Source organism: Desmodus rotundus, chromosome 4 (assembly GCF_022682495.2).
Source record: "Desmodus rotundus isolate HL8 chromosome 4, HLdesRot8A.1, whole genome shotgun sequence".
Taxonomy (NCBI): Eukaryota; Metazoa; Chordata; class Mammalia; order Chiroptera; family Phyllostomidae; genus Desmodus; species Desmodus rotundus.
This window is the reverse complement of record NC_071390.1, coordinates 173,206,314-173,225,188: the sequence shown is the minus strand read 5'-3', so window position 1 is coordinate 173,225,188 and position 18,875 is coordinate 173,206,314. Positions and strand designations below refer to the sequence as shown.

At 41.1% G+C, this 18,875-nt stretch overlaps 1 protein-coding gene across 10 annotated transcripts in view; it reads right to left on the bottom strand.

The window, feature by feature from the left end:
* The window catches only part of LDB2 (LIM domain binding 2), a 329,224-nt gene that overhangs the window by 62,300 nt on the left and 248,049 nt on the right, over positions 1-18,875 (bottom strand). For all 10 annotated transcript variants that reach the window (XM_053922422.2, XM_053922421.2, XM_045182729.3 and 7 more), the window contains exon 3: positions 4,424-4,596. In XM_053922422.2, coding sequence (XP_053778397.1) covers positions 4,424-4,596 — 173 coding nt within the window. The remainder of the gene's footprint in view (positions 1-4,423; positions 4,597-18,875) is intronic.

Below are 18,875 nucleotides of genomic sequence, written 5' to 3'. Positions count from 1 at the left end.
GCAGACACACTCTAATCAATGCCCCCAGCACAGATGGTCTCGGGAGGATCAACAAGAAAGAGGCTGGCAGGCATTCCGCCTGTCACGTGCTAGCTTGAGACTAGGCCAGGGACAAGAGAACTAAAAAAGAACATTTCTCAAACTAACTGGTAGCTTTTTAACCCTTTTCTTTCTTTGACTGATTGTGAAGCAATATGGACCATGTAGTTACATATACAATACTACTCTTATAGAGCTTTTATGAAATAAAATGTGCTTTTTAGGTGTGAATGTTTATTTGTCTTGGTCTTTGTGCCTGCAAGAGTATGCATAGATTAGTGTTGTTGTTGTTATTATATCATTACTATTGTTATTATTATTATTAGTTACTAGAGTACTAGCTTATTATAAAAGGATACAACTCAGGAACAGCCAGATGGAGAAGATGTACAGGGCAAGAGATGTGGGCGAGAAGGGGCGAGGAGCTTCCGTGCCTCTCCGAGAGCTCCACTCTCCCCAGATCTCTATAGATTCACCAATGGGGAAGCACTAAGTGGTGCTTTTAGGTTTAAGAGTTGCATAAAGCTCATTGCATTTTACTTACAGATACTGTACGAGTAAATACATATAGACTCATATATGTATATATTAGAGCAATATGGTCACTGATGTTACAATAACTTGGTTAGTCAAGATAAGAGTACAGATGTCCAAGCCTGGAGGACAACCTGGCAGAGTGTGGCTAAGGCTGGAAAGATGATCTGACTGTCAAAGACAAGAATGAGTACTCAGATAGGAGACTGGTGGGTGCGCTTCCACGAGGCCTGGCTGCAGTAGTAAATCATTTCTTAGTAAATCACCGAGACCAGAAAAATATACACCTGCAGTTACAGAAGTGACAAGGGCGTCCGTTCATGGCTGTGATGACTATTCTAGTTTGTAAAACCTAAACATCACCCAACACGCACCCCAGAGGGGGCTCATCTCAGCATCTGCCAGTGTTCACACCCTCAAATATAATTTGAGGGTCTTTGAGTCTGAAACCGTGGTGATTGCTCCTCTGACTCTTAAGCCTTCTTGTCACTTGATTTGAAATTGAATACAGAAAAGAAAGGCTTTCTAATGTATATTTTTAAACTCTAATTACATATTTATCCATAATATGTAATGTTCCTAGGATCAGGAAATTGCAAAATGTATACTATACTCCTGAGGAATATTAAGTATTACTGTTGATTAGGACTGTGGCTGATTTTTGATTCACCAGTTGACCAAATTTTCATAAAAGCAACTCAGAAGCACAGGCTCAAATGCTCTTTGGGGAATTAGAGTTTATTGATAGTCTAAATTAGAACAATGTGATACTGGGCCCCACGTGGCGTGCTAAGTAATGCCATGTACTAATAGCCGGTTCCCCTTAAAAATAGAGCATCGACTTCCAAACTATTTTTCTTTGTGACACTGAAAGTTCATTAACCCACTGTTTTGTACTCAATAGCCTGATTATTTCCTTACTCGAAGATGAGCTATTTTTAATTAATATAAGAACAAAAGAAAAATCGGAAATATTCTTTGGGTTGGATAATAGTCACTAAGGAGCAAAAAAAAAAAAAGAACCCTTTTACATTTTCTAAAAATAAATGTGCATAATTAGCATCTGGACTAAGTCCACATAGCTAAGCTACATTTCCCAGAAAGTAGTATTTTTCATCACAGTGTGGAAATGGTCGTTACGAGACTTGGAGAGTTGCACTGCCGTGGAGGAGAGTCACATGGGTGATCTGAAGGCCTGGAGCTTGAGACCCAGAGAGCTGAGTGCGGGAGAACGCACGGGTCTTCCTGGTGCGTGCCTCGGATGCCAGACAGCCACTCCGCCATGAGAGAGGAGCGTGCCCAAATGCGGAAGAATGCAACAGGGAAAACCCTAGTTTCTTCATCGGAATAAAAAGAAAACCCTTTATCAGTCCGCCAGGAGAATGATACTGTTTGCGATTTAAGACCAGCCCTGAATAGGCAGGACTGCATCTTCAGAGCAAGTGACTATGGTCATTAATACAAAACTTCTGACCTGAGGAAGAAAAAATTGAGGAAATGTATAAAAGGGCTATCACAGGATACATTTTTCTATCAATGGCCACAGGTTTTATAAGTAGCTTCTTCATTAGGGCAAAAGTTTGATGTAATTATCATAATTTTTTCCCCTTAAAGCTTAAGGAATTTGTGTGTTTTCTTTGAATTACCTAAAAGTAACACTAGCCCTTGACAAAAATATATAATGATAAAGATAATGAAGCAGCAGAGAAAGGCTTTTTCTGCAACGCTCAGACTTTGTAACACTAGAAATCCATCTTTGTATCCATCTGATTTACAACATTATGTAAATGTTTTATGTCTCCAAACTGAAATGAGACATAGACAAGTTAAATCGGAATCTAAGTGATCATTCCTTCCCAAGTAGCAAAACTCTCTTCCCAGGACCAGCTTCTGCACACAGTGGGAACTTTTTTGTCTCTGAATGGCAGCCTTCCTCTCTGCTCAGCTCTCAAAGACGGAGAAAGAGAAAATCCAACTCCCCCGCTACATTTAAAATGTCTATTGACAAAGTCAGGATACCATAAAATCAGTGGCATTTGATGATGTGCTTTTGCATTTTCTAATCTTTGCCTTTGCTTTTTTTTACACCATCGTGGGCAGCAAAGAAATTAAACTGCACCAACAAGATCAAAGAGTACTTTAAGTAGTAAATGCTTCATTTTTATTCTTTTGGCATATTGTGCATAAGTTAAACACATCTTCAGTTTTATAATGTGGGTTTTTGCAACTAACCCTGATAATTCAACTTCTCTCAACTATAAACAGAGGATTGTCATTTGTGTTTTCTACTAAAAGAGATAGCTGCTATTGTTAATAGGAGGCCTGTCTGGAAAAAGTCCAGCCACTGTTAATATAACAAGAACAGTTTGTGTGACATCGATGTCACCTGGCAGCCCAGGAGAGTGGACTGGAATGTGCATGTGTGAACAATAACAACTTCACTGTGCTAGTCAGTGACCAGCAGTAGATGCCATCGTGTGAGCAGGTGTACTGTGTGGCTATTGCATTCAAAACGACTGAGCAAGTAGAGCAATGAGTCTGCATCAGATTTTGCGTTCATGCAGCATGTCTCGTGCAGTGTCTTCGGTGAAACATCATATCACCCAGGTGACTCAGCCTCCCTACAGCCCAGATTTGGCCCCCTGTAACTACTGGCTTTTCCCAAAACTAAAGTCACTTTTGAAAGGGAAGAGGTTTCAGACCATCCTTGAGATTCAGGAAAATATGATGGGAGGGAGAACTGTGTGAGGCCCCAAGGTGCCTCCTTTAATGGAGACTGGGGCCTCATTGTCCTATGCACAGTGTTTCTTGTATTTTGTATCTTCTTCAATAAATGTCTTTATTTTTCATATTACATGGCTAGTTACCTTCTGGACAGATCTTGTATTACAAATAATTTCACATTGAGTCTTAGTCAAAATGCAATGAACTGGTGTTCATTAAAATAAGCTTCTGATTGCCAGATTATGTGGTTAAATATTTGTTCTTACTAGTTCTTTCCTGGGCAGAAGACACAAAGGGATTGTTGGCAGTGTTTGAGAAAGGTCTTTATCCAGAGGGAGTACCCCATACATTAGTCATCTGTATATGGGAAAGGTGATAGGTGTAGAGTGTATGAAAGGTGGGGTTTTCTCTTTTTTATTTTGATTCCTTCAAAGGGCCTTGAATTCTGCCTCAGAGGTTGATCTGATCCTCATCCTCCCCTCCCCTGTGTTTCTCACTCTCTCCCTCACAACCAACTTGCTGCCTGACCAATCACAGAACTTAGAATTTGGGGAAATTTCTACCTTTAAACTCCAAATTCCTGAATTTCTTTTATATTTTTGTTCCTTAAAGATGACGTTTAGTTAAGTTGTGGTTAGTTGGATTTTCCCCTGTCCTGTTGGTTCACATTGAATTTAGCTTTCAAAAGGGTTTCATTTTAGTAACCTATAGGCTTTGTTGAGTAACTCAAGGTGCTGTGGTGATAATTGTGATTCCAGGTGGTCTTGGATAAACAGGAGCCTATCTCTGAGTCAGATGATCCACATCAGGAGAACGTTCTTTCAGCTGTAGAAGATCCTTTGTGTAAAAACCAACATTCCAATTTAGCAACCTGAGTTTAATAGGCAGCCAAACTTGTCTTTCTCTTAATTCTGAGGCTCTATCATGCTTGAAAATGCTCCATGTCACACGCACACAACTGAGAAGAGTGTTCACCAAGAGTCTAGCCACGTCACACAAAAAAGATTCTCTCACAGTGCTGTGTCCAAGATGTGAGACATCAGCTCAACGTTGCCGAAGAAAGCTTTAATTATCACCCTCAAACGCACCCAGGGAAGAACAAGCCACGTGGCCGATGACCCCCTACCTTGGTAAACATGGGCTTCCCGTGCTGGGTGACCATGGCGCACTGGTCGCAGTCCACCGTGATGGACGAGTTGTGGTAGGACTCTTTCGAGTGTTTGAGAATGTAATACAGGTCAGTCACCCCGCCTTCAAACACAGTGCTAAAGTAGCGGGGGATGAGGGTCCTGCCGATAGCTGGGAGAGAAACACAGACAAACGAAAATCAGTGAAAACATCTGGCTGGTCCCACACATCCCACACCAACCCCAGACCTGCAACTGGATACAAGTCAACTTAAGAGACCGTGCCGGGAAGCAAATTTCTCTTTATAAACAGCCACGACCCTTCTGCGTTGTAGTTAATAAAATAAAGTTCCCAACTATTCAGGAAAAAATTTGTACAGTCATCTCCCCTGAAGGTTAGTGTTTTTTTTTTTTTTAAAGAATGGAGACAAACGCATTGACTACTTTGGATCTCCTATATGTTCTCTAAGTGAACATATTTTGAAAAAATAAAATGCATCCAACCCTCTTGGATGTGTTTTTTCAATGGACTTGGGTTTTTAAATGGATTGTTACCAGGCCAATTTCTCAGTCATGTTTTAGTGGCATTAGTCACGCTAATGCACACTGTAATGACGTGGTCCTTCACAGGGTGTGAAGTATTTCAGCGTTCTCTCACTAGCTCGTCAGAACAACCCCTAGAGCACAGAGGTCTGAGACCCGAAAAGGTTATTATGAAAAACCAAAAAGGTTATTAGGGATGTTTCAAAGCCACATAACTTACGAATAGAAAATTGGCCTTTCTAACTCCAAATCTGCAAACACCCAAACACTCACTTTTTAACACTGTGTCTCAAACTACTTTAATGAGTGGAAATCCTTACCAAGTGAACCATGTCTGCATATACAAAGAGATCCACACCTCTGTAAATACTGATTTTTCATTCTATCTGCTTCTGGAGTTGGATAGGGTATCTTTCCAGAACAAAAGGCCCATTTTAAGAGAATTTGGTGCCTTCCGCTTGGTCTGAACTGGTCTTTATGTCACGTGTTCTGTCCTGCCCCATTTTAGTCTGAGGGACTGGTAAGTAGCTAGGTCTCTGATAGGACGATGCTCAGAAAGAGCTAACCAGCCCTTGCTTTTAGCAGAGATTTTAAATCCTCTTACACTGAAAATCCCAACTCATAATATCAGGACTTTTGCCTATGTGCAGATTTGGAGGCTGAGCACTAAAGCACTCTCAAGAGATCCAAGGTTTTTAATAAATCTCTTACATTCTCTACATACGGCCTCCTGAAAGACAAAAATAATATTTAAAATAAACAAATTACCAAAGAGAGCTTTAGTAGGAAAGATCATGAAATCTTCACTTGAATGTTTTAAAATATTTAACTTCATTTTAAAAGAATCAGCTTTAATCTATTCCATATGGATCTATATCTCTTTTGTACATGGATTAGAAAACAATAACTATGACAAAGAATACTGTGCCAAACAGTTTTCTGAAATAATCTCTAAAGAATCTTGACATGGATGACTAGTCTGTGAATAATTTATATAGTTGTTATTACTTCATATTTACTGCAGTTAAAATCAATCAACAAGTGTGTTCTAAAGATCCCAGTATCTTTGGCAATTCCATCCTAAATAATCCTTAAACATAAATTTCCTAAATCCTGCCTCATCCCCAATAGCACATGTTCATTCACTGAATGTAAAATTCAGATGAGAGTAATTTGAGCTCATCATATCCTAAAATGTATGCTTATATCACGAAGACAACTTTGTTAGTGTGAAAAATCTTCTTGTACCTTGCTAAACAGATAACATTAATTTAATGCATTTCAAATATTCTAACTTTACCACACAACAGCCATGACAATTTGACATTTGGGGATCTGTTCTGAGGAGAGTAAATACAAACCATACAGAGTAGATGTAGGGTGAAAATATTTCACTACTATATCCACAGAATTGTCACAGTAAAAAGGGTACTGTAAACAAACACCACTGCACTGAGCACAGCGAATGAATTACAGTTCATTCATCGTGAGTCCCGCACAATTTAATTCCTTTGCGGTAGTGCTTGCTATGTATTATCACCGTTTTCCTTCATAGTGTAAGAGAAATTGATTGAGAAAAAGGTTGAGATTCCTTAACCTTAGACCTAAATTTTTAGGTTTAATTAGCTCTCCAGCTCTAGAAAATGTACAGACTGTATGTATGGTAACCATACTCGGAGGGAAAGGCAGTTTTGCTTCAGGGAACGCTTTCTAGCTCTCTAGGAAATGGTTGTTATGGAGACCTGAGGTTTGTTTTCAGCCCTCGTCCTTTGTGAGGCGTCCCCACCGTTTTCCCTGTGGTGCTGTTCCAGTCCCTCCCAAAGCTCTATTATCACTGTGGTGACGGCTCCTCCAGTGGCTCCAATGAACCACGACAATGGTCGCCATGCCATGTGTGTGCAGCCTCCTCTCCTCCAATGTGGGCTGGGTCCTGGGACCTTCTTCAATCAGTGGAATGTGGCACAAGGGACCTTGTATGAGTTTGTGGCAAAACCTTAAAAAAGACTAGAAGCTTCCACTTTGTGCTTGGGGCAAGTCGGTTGCAATGCGCAAAGTCCAACTGCTCTAAGACTGCCAGAGTGCGAGAAGCTAAACCCAGCCATGTGGAGCCGCGACGGGAAGGAGAACTGTGTCTCCCAGCCAACGCCCCGCTGAGCTTCCAACCAACAGCCAGCGCCTACTTGTTTATGTGAGTAAGGCCATCTCCGAAGTGAATCCTTGAGCTGCAACTGCGCTGCCTCAAGCTGATGTCACTTGGAGCAGAGATGAGCTGCCTGTCTCCCATGCACTTTGCCCAAATTGCAGAATCATGAGTAAATAAAGGCAATGTTTGTATTTTAAGCCGACACATTTGGAGCATTTTTTAATGTATCAATGAATAACCATAGCTCCCTTTTAAACCCCCAGGCTACAAAGATGGGCAAATTAGTATTTTTTCCTGAAAGAAAGAGGGCAGTTTTGCCACCAAGAACACACAAATCATAGAAATACAGACACTTGTTTCCAGAGGAAAGCAAATCAGAGAGACAGAGTGTGGATCATTTGGGTCCTCATCTTTGCTGGGACTGAAGCCACCTTTAATCCTCGGTGGTCCCATTTTCTGAGATGTGCCTCCCCCAGCCCTTTGAAAATTAAGAACAAAATTTGTTTGAGTGAGTTGTTACTAGCTTTCTGTTCTTTGCAAACAGAGAAATCCTGATTAATGCTGTCCTGTTACAACACGGAATGGGGTAGCAAACACTGATGTAAAATAGTGATGAGAATGAGAATGTGCAAAAGATGAGTCTCCCTTTGTGTCCGAAGCTGAAAGGGATAGAAAGATGTGCCAGAGGCTGTATTAGTTAGTTTTCTACTGCCACTCTACCAAAGGACCACAAACTTAGTTGCTCGAACTCTATTTATTCATTTATTACCTTACACGGTTCTGACAATCTGGCATGGGCCTTGCTGGGCTAAAATGTGTCAGCCAGGCTGCCTTGCTTTCTAGAGACTCCAGGGGAGAGTCGGTTTTCTTGCTGTTCACAGCATCCAGAGGCTGCCAGCGCAACTGGGCTGTGGCCCCTTCCTGCATCCTCACAGGCAGCAATGGTGATGGAATCCCCACAGGACATCCCTCTCGCTGCCTCTGCTGCCTCCCTCTTCCATTTTAAGGAACTTTGTGATTGACTGGACCCATCCAAACAATCCAGGACCATCTTCTGTTAAAAGACCCTTAACCTAATCAAGTCTTCAAAGCTCCTTTTGCTACATAAAGTAATATATTCACAGGTACCGGGGATTGGCACTGGACATCTCTGGGGTAGGTGGGGGGAACATTGTTCTACCTTCCACGGAGAGTATGTTTGCTAAAAAGCTTCTGTTCTGCAAGGGAGAACAGTAAAAAATAACACACGTGCACACACACACACAGAGCAATATACAGATAACCTTCAGTGAATGGGACAACAAGAAAAACAAAACCACATGTGCTTGAGGAAGTCACTCTGTAGCTCATTCCTTGATGTCTTCTGTGAACATTCACTGAGCTCAGAGTAGCTGCAAAGCTCCACGGCAGGTGCTGGGCCCACGAAGGTAGATTTTTGTCCCTTTCAGACACATTTCCATCAAGAGAGTTAACCAGTATCTAAGCAGCTACAACACAATGTGATAATAATCTTAGAAAACAAATTTGTGATTTTGAACTCTTTGCCAGGTTCTTCTGACTCCTGAATTCAACATACCACTGTATTATTATTGAAGCACTGATATTAAAATATCCTTTTAATTTTGTAAAATCCTGTAACTGCACCGCACAGCCTAATATAAATGACTTGAAATCGGCGAACATTCCCGATTTAGCTCTGGTGATCCCCTAAAACTCACTAAGTCTGAATCTATTTAAGTTTTATATTGTCACATTCATACGCTAGACTTCCACATTGCATTAATACTTTAATCCTTGGAATTAAAATTAATTTAAATATTGATACACATAAATCTACATTGTGTTCCATGCAGAGAATTACATCTTACAAATATCCCTGAAGAGAGATGAAAACTAGAGCAGATTAAAACAGAGATTCTACCTTTCAAACACATTTAGGTCAAAGCTCCACAAGCTGGGAAGGGGAAGTAAGGTGGGGAAGACAGCCCAGGAAAGATTTCCTGTGATGTTAGGTGAGTAGAATGTAGTCTGTATTACTTATCTATGTATTTATGAAAGAGAAAAGGAAATCGCAGATCAAATTATTCAGACACCTGAAATGTGTATAAAGAATCTCTAAATAATACCCTACTTGGAGGTGAACATTAGCCCAGAAGTAGCTAAAAATTTGTCCGTAGCTAATTCGGATATTGAACTCTGAGCTCTAGTTCCTTGGGAAGGTTTTCATTGTTCTGATTTATTCCAAACCACTGACCTCCACTCTCCAAAGGTCTTACTGTTGGAGTTGGTAGACTGATGGTGCCGTGGAGGCAAAGTCTAGCTTCCCTCTTTTCTTGCAGGTGTTACTTGTGAATGTTTGGATATGTATAACACACTTACACATATTAGGTGATTTTTCCTCACTTAGAAAATAAATGGCACACATTAGGAACTCTTAATCATTGAGGAAATATAAGCTACTGTGCATCTATCTTTTAGGGAATTTCATCTTTATTCATCTCTATGTCATTAATAAATGCTTTTCTTTAATTCTTAAGAATGTTTATAGGTAATTCACATGATAGAAATTACAAGTAGAAAATAATCATATGGGGAAATATTTAAACTAGTAATCAAAGTATAAATTAAAATAATAAAAAGATTAAAACATAAACTTGGTGAGGTTGTGGTGAAATAGGCATACTCAAATAATTCCAGGCAAATCAATGTAGCAATTATGCCTTAACTTGAGAATCTGTAGTTCTGACAGTTTACTCAGTGTGACTCTAATCTCTTTGTACATGCTTTTGCCAAATTGTAATTTTAATGTCCAGATCATAAGTGCCTTGAAGTTTTTCAAGTCCTGATGCTAAGACTTTTTAACTTGGGGTTATCCATTATTTACTATTCTAAATGCTTATACTTTCCATCTTTCAAAGACAATTCACTTAAAAAAAATGAAAGAGGTCGAGAACTGTGATTAAAATGTGGAATAAGAGGAAGGTTCACAACTAACAATGTATTAATACCATTTAACATGTGGCAATTATTTAACTAATGATTTTCTTCTTTGTTGAAAAGAAAATCATAACCACACATTTGTGTTTTTAATTTGGCGAAGTTACTTATAATAAAATAATTGACTAATATGGTTAAAATACTGTTTATAAACATAATAATGGATAAATTGGTTGTCTGAATCTAAGTAGTTTTATATAGCTGTTCTAACGCTGCAGGACCTCAGAAATCCAAATGGAAATTCTACCACTGAGGTAGTTAATAAACACAAAGATTCATTAAACTTTGATCAGTATTCAGAAGTCAATGAATGCATTATGTCTACATGTAAATGGTGATGCTCCTAGGAGTGAAATAAACATTATCGATTATTTCATTTATGGTAAACAACCCTCATAATTAGCCTAAACAGTGGAAATGAAACATGCTCAAACGTTGACAGGGGTGAATAAGGTCCAAGAAAGATCCCTTTGTCTTGGTGAAGGCAGAGTAACTCAAACTAACTTTACTTTCATAAACTGATGTCATTTTCAATCTAAACTACCTTTTCTTCTTTTTGCAACCACAGCAATTTGACTTAAATAGTCACTTCTCTTGCCATGTCAAAGATTCATTCATTGAATCTTTGGTTAGTAAGTATCTGGGCCTGACACTGGTCCGGTTGCTGGAGGTAAATAGCAGACAAGTGGAGACAGAATAAACTTGGAGACAAGGGAATGCAGGCTGGTTTGGATGGGCAGGCATGGAAGGTGGTAGTGAGGAGGTGACCACTGAGCTCATTTCTGGTTGAATGGGGCCATGTCAAGATCCAAGGAGAAGAGGTCTAAACCCAAGGAAAAGCAGGGGCAGAGGCCCCAAGACGGGAATGAGTTTGAACTGAATGAGCTTGGTATGTCCCAGAAAGCAAGGCAGTGTGGCAGGCACAGTCACAGAGCAAGGAGACAGATGAACTCAGAGAAAGAGAAGAAACAGACTACGTGGCACTTCCTAGTTCCTGGCAAAGCACATGCATTTTATTCCTAGTGCAATGAAATGGCAGTGAAGGTTGAGCCAATGATGTGATCTGATGAACCTACTCTAGTCTCCTTAAATGTAGTGTTCATCTGCCAACAGAGTCCTCGAAGCCCACAGAATTTTCTGATCCTCCCAGAAATCTACTAGGCATTTTTTCCCTTCATTTTCTACCTACCAGACTTTATTAACTTGGCTGAGACTTCAGCCATACCACTTGCACGAGGTTCTGGAGAATAAACAATGACCAAGACAGACCCTATCCTGAGCCTAGGGAGCTTCCAACCAAGCAAGTCTTAGAGCTATGAACTCGTGAGTTCAGGACAAGCGAGGCACGTGCCATGGCTCTGTTTACCCATCGCCTGACACCATCAGGACCCGATACAAATTTGCTGGATGAGTCCATGCGATGCAGGAGCGGATTTACAGTTCCAAGTTGTAGGAACTTACATGTAAGTCTGTCTTATTTCATCTCGTTCAACCAGGGTTTTGGCATATTCAGATAATCTTGGATCCTAATTCTGCCAGCCATCCTGCAGGCTATTTTCATGGTGGGCAAAATTACTTTTTCCCTTTGTCCAAAGTACTGACAATTACATTGGGCAGGAGAGCCCACAGCCATAGCTGGATTCTAACCATACATCAACACCCTTTGGGCACTTCCAGAATAAATCCATGCTCTAATAACTGGTGCCTCACAGATGTAGTGCAGGATCCATGGGGAGAGAGCGAGATGTCACAGAAAGGCCCAAGTGAAAGGATGAGTGGACAATCAGGCACAGGGGACCAGGGGCAGAGAGATGTCCAGGCTGAGGAACAGCGTGTGTTAGGGAGCATGGTGCAGGTCTCAGGACTTGGCTGCTGCCTTGACCACATCTTATGTGTCAAGGTCATTTATACCTTAGAGGAGCTTGTCTGGATGAGCTACTCCATTATGCAGAGCTTTCCCAGTCTCTCTTTATGACGGTACAATTTTTTTGTGGTTGTTGTTGTCCTAATCTTAACATGTAGTTCACATCTGCTAGGTTTATTTCTGTCCTCTGTATCTTTATTTCTACATTTTCATAACTATTATATTTATTCTTCAAGATGAACCTTAAGATAATATTTTCAAATTCCAAAAAAAGGGAGAACATTGATTAAAATTAAATAGAATTTATTAAGAGTTGACATCTTTAACATGTTAAATATTCCCATTAAATAATATGAAATATTTGTCCATATGTTTCTTTATTTCTATGTCAAAAAAAATTCTACAGTTTTTGAATACATAGATAACTAAAATTTCAGCTTAAGATAATTCTTGCATACTTCAGTTATGCTGAATGGTTAATATATTTCAAATTTATTTCCAGTTGGAGCCCAGACACTTAATTAATGTCTTTTTAAATTTTAATAGTTTTTAGAATTTTAAAAAGTTTTCTAGATAAAGAAACCTATAATTCCCAAATAGTGATAATTTTTTTCTTCTTCCCAATATATTTACGTCATTAATTTCTCATTTTACTGCAATGGTTACAATAGAACTTTCATAAAAATAAGATTAAATAATGAGGAAAGTTATAGACTTCTTTCCCTGATTTTTCTTTTTTAGAAAATGCCTCCAAGATTAAGGAAACACTGTATGTTAATTTGACATCTTATTTATCATGGAGAGAAAAACAAATTACTTTTCTGATCTTTGTTTATGATTTTTTCTTTTTTTATCCTAATGTAAGTTTAATTTGATCAAATGCCTTTTCAGTAACCATTGATGGTCTAATTTTCTTTAGAAAGCTCCCTGTTAACATATTTTCAATACTGAACAATTTTTGTACTCAGTGTAAACCTTAGTCTCTCTTGTGCACACATACACACACATTTTTGTATAAATTCTACTTACAAACTCATCCCTTTAACAATATCCATGAAGGCAGTGTTCAGTATGTTCTACATGAGGCTCTGTCCCAGGTACTAAATTAGCATGAGAGAGCCGGAGAAGGCCCCGTGTTTAGTCCAGAGATTCCCAAAGCATTTTTTAATCCCAGTGGATTTCTGGGGATCTCAAAATACACCTCTAGCTAGTTCTATATATATATTTTTTAAGAATTGTTAAAAAGAACATGTTAAGCATGTTTCTCTGATTCTAGGAATGATCTCAGCTCATGGTAATACCGATAAGCTGCTGGTTAGTGACGATGAACAGCACTTAACATATGTAGAAATGATACAGTACAAAACACTAACAATTACTTAATAAATGTAATAGGTTGCCCATGGTTACCTTCCTCACCCTCACTGTTCAGGAGAAGAATCTGATGGCCAGAGAAGTAAAAGTGCACAGGAACTCGGAGCCACAGTGGAATAACGCAGACCACTCACTGGTTTTAATCAACCATCACTGGTTTATTTCTATGTCCAAATTCAATTTTTATTAATTTTTAAATTATTTAAGCAATATATGTGCAAAAAAATGAACACATAACTGTTGCAGAGCCTCACTCCCTGTTCTAGGTGTGGAATAGAACTCACTTCCTCAACAGCCTTTCAGCTGGGTGCTGCCCTGTATTGGAGTTGCAAAAATATCCAACGGACATTTCCATTGTGTTTATTTTTTCCAACCAGACAGACCTCGGACAGCTGGTCCTGAAGGCGCAGCAGGTGATGCCATAGACACCCCAGCCCCCAATGGATGGAGATGGGAGGAGCTTCAGTCTCTGCACTGCCACCAGGAGGACAGCTGCCATGTCAGGAAAACCCATTTGGACTTTGGAGGAAAATATACCTTTCTATTGTGTCAAGGCACTGAAATACTTATTTAAGGCACAGTCTATTTGTTTAAGCAGCTAGGGTTAACTAATATAGTTACTCATAAGCCCAGAGTTCCCCTGACCACTGTGTACCCACCAATGGCAGTGCCTCTGCCCCTCCCTAGGTCACCTTTGTTATCGGTATGTTATATAGCAGTCTGGGGTTTAAATTATATATTTATCTCCCTATGTATGACCCAGAGCAAAGACATGCCATTTTGTGTGAGTGCCTTTTGTTTCATTTTGCATTAAAATTATCATGCTAACAATATCTCTTTGGAACTTGTGTTTTTTCCACTCAATAATACATTTTTGAGCTCTAAGGCTAATTCACTTCTTGTAATCCCTGCACTATATTCCAGAATATGGCTGTTTCCCACATTATTTAGACATGCCCATGTTAAGGGATTATAAATTGTTTTTCATTTTTTTTCTACCAGGGTAGACATTGAAAAAGGAAAAAAAATATTTCATTTCACTAGGTACCAGTAGTCACCCTTCAAAGTGCTGTGACCAGTTGACTCTCTCACCACATGGATAGAATGTGTCTTACCCACAACTTCACCAGCACTGGATATTGTCAACATCCACACTTCCTACCATTTGGGTCACATGGTGTGCCCCTCACACAGAGGTAGCCCTCAAGGACTCAAAGCTTTATCTATCAATACATGAAATTCAGTAATTAATCACAGATATCCTGCTATGTGGTCACTCCTCCACATCAATCATTCACATTTGACGTCTTTAGATAATTTGCAGTTTTCTGGAATATTTTCTTTAACCCCAAACCCATTCATTGGGCGAAAGGAAGAAAAAACAGATCCAAACTAGAGAACTAAGAAAATTCTATTCCTTGATTTTTCCAAGGTGCCAAATTTAAGGATCCTTATGAAATTATTTCCATATGACTTATTGGGGCTTCTCAAACTTAATGCCATGGGAACACCACAAGTCATTCAATTTTGTGTTTTAATATGAGCACAACTCAACTGCGTTAGAGAAATGTCACCAGAGAAGCAGAAATATGTATGTTATTTCAGACTTAATGGAAACCAGGGCTTGGCACCTTTCACCATGCCAACAGGGGTGAATGAGCTGATCCCCCCTCTGCAGAGAGAGGCAGACATGGGTAGAAACTGGGCCCCCCACCCCAGGACTGGGTATTACACAGATGTTCCCTCTGAGGTGTTAAGTGTCACTGCAATAGAAGCTAATGAAACCTGACCCTTTATGGTGGATTTGAAGTCCAAGGAAAGGTTTGTAGAATTAAAATAATAAACTGGCTGCCCTGCCACCCTTCTCTCATCTCCATTTCAACCTCACTCACATGCACGGGGCTCCTCCAAACCTTTGCTCACGCAGCACCCACCACCCAGGCTGTTCTGGTCCCACCTCCTCGGCTTCACCCCAAGTCTGAGGCATCCTCAGATCTCAGCTCCAGCACCATCCCCATCCCCCAAGTACCTCGCCTTTCCTCCGAGTTTTCTACTTTCCTCTATACACAAAGTGATTACAAACATGGGTGTCGCAGCGTAAGTTCCAGATGCATAAACTGGCTGGGCCATTTACTTGCTTGGTGACCTGGATTTATGCTCTTTAAACCCCAGTTTCTTCATTTGTCAAGTGGGCCTGGAAAAGTCACTAATTCAATGGGCAGTGGCAAGTATTAATAAAATCCTGCCTGCGAAGTGCTGCCACCGAGCCCGGCTCTGCTAAGCACTTAGTGCGCATCCTTACTCCCCTATCACTTGGCACACGCACAGACTAAGCGACTTACCCCAATGTATTGTAATCGTCAATTTTATTGTCTTTCCTTCAGTAACTGTCATTCCCTGAAGGCAGAGAACATTTCTCGATCATTTCAGTATCACAGCACATTCGCAATGTAAATAGCTACTTAAGCGATGTTTGGCAAATGGATGAATGCGGACTTGGCATGTCTATGTAGACAGCCTGCCAACCTCCAGCTGGCGATGCACGCGCGCAGGTTTCTAACGCCGAGGTGAAGCCACTTCTGCAGCCTAGGGCTGGGGCACCAAAACCACGAGAAGAAGAACATAAGCTTTCAGGGGCCCCGAATCTGGCGTTTTCATACCTGAATGTTCTAGTTCAGATAATTAAGGATTAGAGATGAATCATTTTGATAGTTTCATCTCGGGATTAAAGTCACTTTTGAGTTGTCCAAGTAAGAAAAGCATCCAATCTGAGACTACTTAGTTTGGAGGACTTCTCCCTTACTGTTTCTGTGCGCACAATTCATAAACGCCCCAACTCCACAAAGAAAAGCATACTTCTCTGAAGAAGAATGAAGAAAAGAGAGAGACTCTGTTGCATGCCAAGCCAGCATTCCAGAGGCTCTCTACGAGGAAGTAAAACTTCTTGGAAATGAGAAGTACTAAAAGGGGGTCAGCTTCACATTCCACGGGGGGCTGTGCTTCTGACCCTTACACTGTGTCTACAAGAAACAGAACACGGGTTCTGTCAGTGAATTAAACGTTGCATAGGCTTTTCGACAGCACGACTTAATAGCCCAACTGCACCCACACAAGGCTGATAAAAATGTGTGGGCACCAGTTGTTGGAATCTGTCATTCTCTGTGCCGATTTTCAGAAAACCCTGAGTGGTTTGGTCAGGGAAGGCAGCCCCTGGGCCTTCTGTGGGTTCTGGAGTGAGTCTGACTGGCGCGAGCCAGGTAGCTGGTTACCAGTGCTTGCACACACCTGCTACCATTTCTTGTGGGTTGAATGACATAAACACCCCCTCACTTTTCACCACTATCTGACAGTCCCTTCTCTGAAGCTGTCCCCTCTCCTTTCAATGAGGGGACCATTGTTCCATTCCCCAAGATGCCATGACACTCTGGCCTCTGTCTGGACTTGCCTGCAGGAGGGGAGGCGGTCCTCTTATTGGGACATGGAGAGCACCAGGCATCCCCTGGACCATGTGCACCTGGAGCAAGGTCACTGCATCTGGGCCTTGCTCAGGCCTCCCTTGGGTGCCCCTCTTTATCTTCTGTCCCTATTAGGGAGTGATAAGAATGTCCAGGGACCTCCATGGCCTTGCTCCTCCTAGGCCTCACCAGGCTTGACCTCCTCCCACGAGTGGGTCATGGGTTCAAGAGCATGGACCTGGGAGCCACCCTGCCTGGGCTTGAGTCCAAGCTCTGTTCCATAGCAGCTGTGTGACTTTGGGCAAGTTACTTAATCATTCTGGCCTCAGGTTTTCATCCATCAAGTGAGGATGAGAATAGTGCTAGCCTTCCAGGGATGCCGCACAGAGTGCCTAAAATCACCCATGGAATGCTCCAACCTCTGGCTAAACTCTATCCCTGCCCCTTAATTAATTAACTTTTCTTCCTAAGGTTCATCACTACTCATATTATGTTATAGTTAAATATCATATTTGCTCCCCCAGAAGAATACAAGCTCCAAGAAGGGAGGAAGTGTCTGTCTGTTCCTGGCTATATTCTCAGAAGCAAGAGCAATATGGAACATGCCGTAGACACTTAATACATAGTTACTGAATGGCTAAACTTTACATTGGTGCACATCAGAACACTAAAAATATAGTTATTTTATTATTTTTATCAGCAATATTATTAGCTTGCCATAATGATTAAACAGTATAAAAACACTTGGGTATTGAGTGTGTGCTCAATACATAGTGAATAAAAGCTAGAAAAGGGGAAAGAAAGAAATAAAGAAAAAGAAAAGAAGGAAGGAAGGAAGGAAGAAAGGAAGGAAGGAAGGCGGGAAGAAAGGAAGGAAGGGAGGAGGAAGAAAGAAAAAAGGAGGGAGGGGAATAGAGGACAAATGGAAGGAAGGAAAAAGAGCAGGCGTATTAGCAACAGAGGTGCTGGGAATATAATCAACTTAACGTTTGGGGAGGCAGTGAGGGAAAAGGGTGGTCAGTGTTAGGTATTGCATGTTTTAAAATTTCTCGTGGTGCACCAGTTGAAAATCAGCGTGCTAGGTGGTCAGAGAAGAACCAGCCTGGGGTGGAGCAAGAGACACAGGCTGTGCAATCAGACAAGCAGGGCCAAGTCCCTCTTCTGCTGCGGCAGAGCGCCGAAGTGGACAACACTGGACAGGACCCAGTTCCCTTGTTCCTTGTATCTGGGCCGCTCCCCTCCCCCCGCCATATGAACGTGCATTATTATGTACCTAGGTGGCTGGCCATTGCTGCTTACATGAGGATAATATTACTTTTTTTCCCCAGATGACCTTGAGGATGCACTGAAAAAGAAAAAGCACATTGCAGGTCTAGCCAAGCTCTGCAGACACGACCGAGCTCCACCACCTCTCCAAGCTAGGGATGCAGAGCTGGGGCCTTGCACACAGCAAGCCCTCAATCGCTGCTTGGTACCAGGGAGAACAAAGGTGGAAACACAGACACCACGTCAGGATCATACAAGCCATGTCTACATTCCATCGCCTACAGGAAAAGCAAGAGAACTGGAGTTGTGTTCAGAGGAACTTGCAAAATGGCCACCACACAGGGCTCAGACAGAGCATGTCCTCTGTCCCCACGCCACTCTTCCTCCCTTTGTGGCAAGCTGGGGACTGGCTTGCGCAGTTGACAACTTGTCTGTGCTTCCAAGAATTAAAAACAGCGGGGCAGGGTAATCTAGCTACATTTCTCCTGCTAGTCTGTTATTATTTTCTCAAATCTTTGAAAACTCCATGTATCCTTTTTATAGATTGCATTTGAATGATGGCTGCTATGTAACTTGTGACTTTAATAACATCTCTTCAACATTCTTTTTCCCTCCACTACTTCCCTCCTCCTCCTCCTCCTTTTCCTCCTCCTCCTTCTTCTTCTCCTTCTCTTTCCCTCTCCCTCTTTCTTTCTCCCAAGGCCTTCGTTACCAGAATTTCAGCCCCTTCTCAGAGGAAACATTTTAGCAGCCAGGGTTTATGGCTACCGTAAAGAAGAAAGTTTGAAAGGCAAAGCCAGAGACGTGAT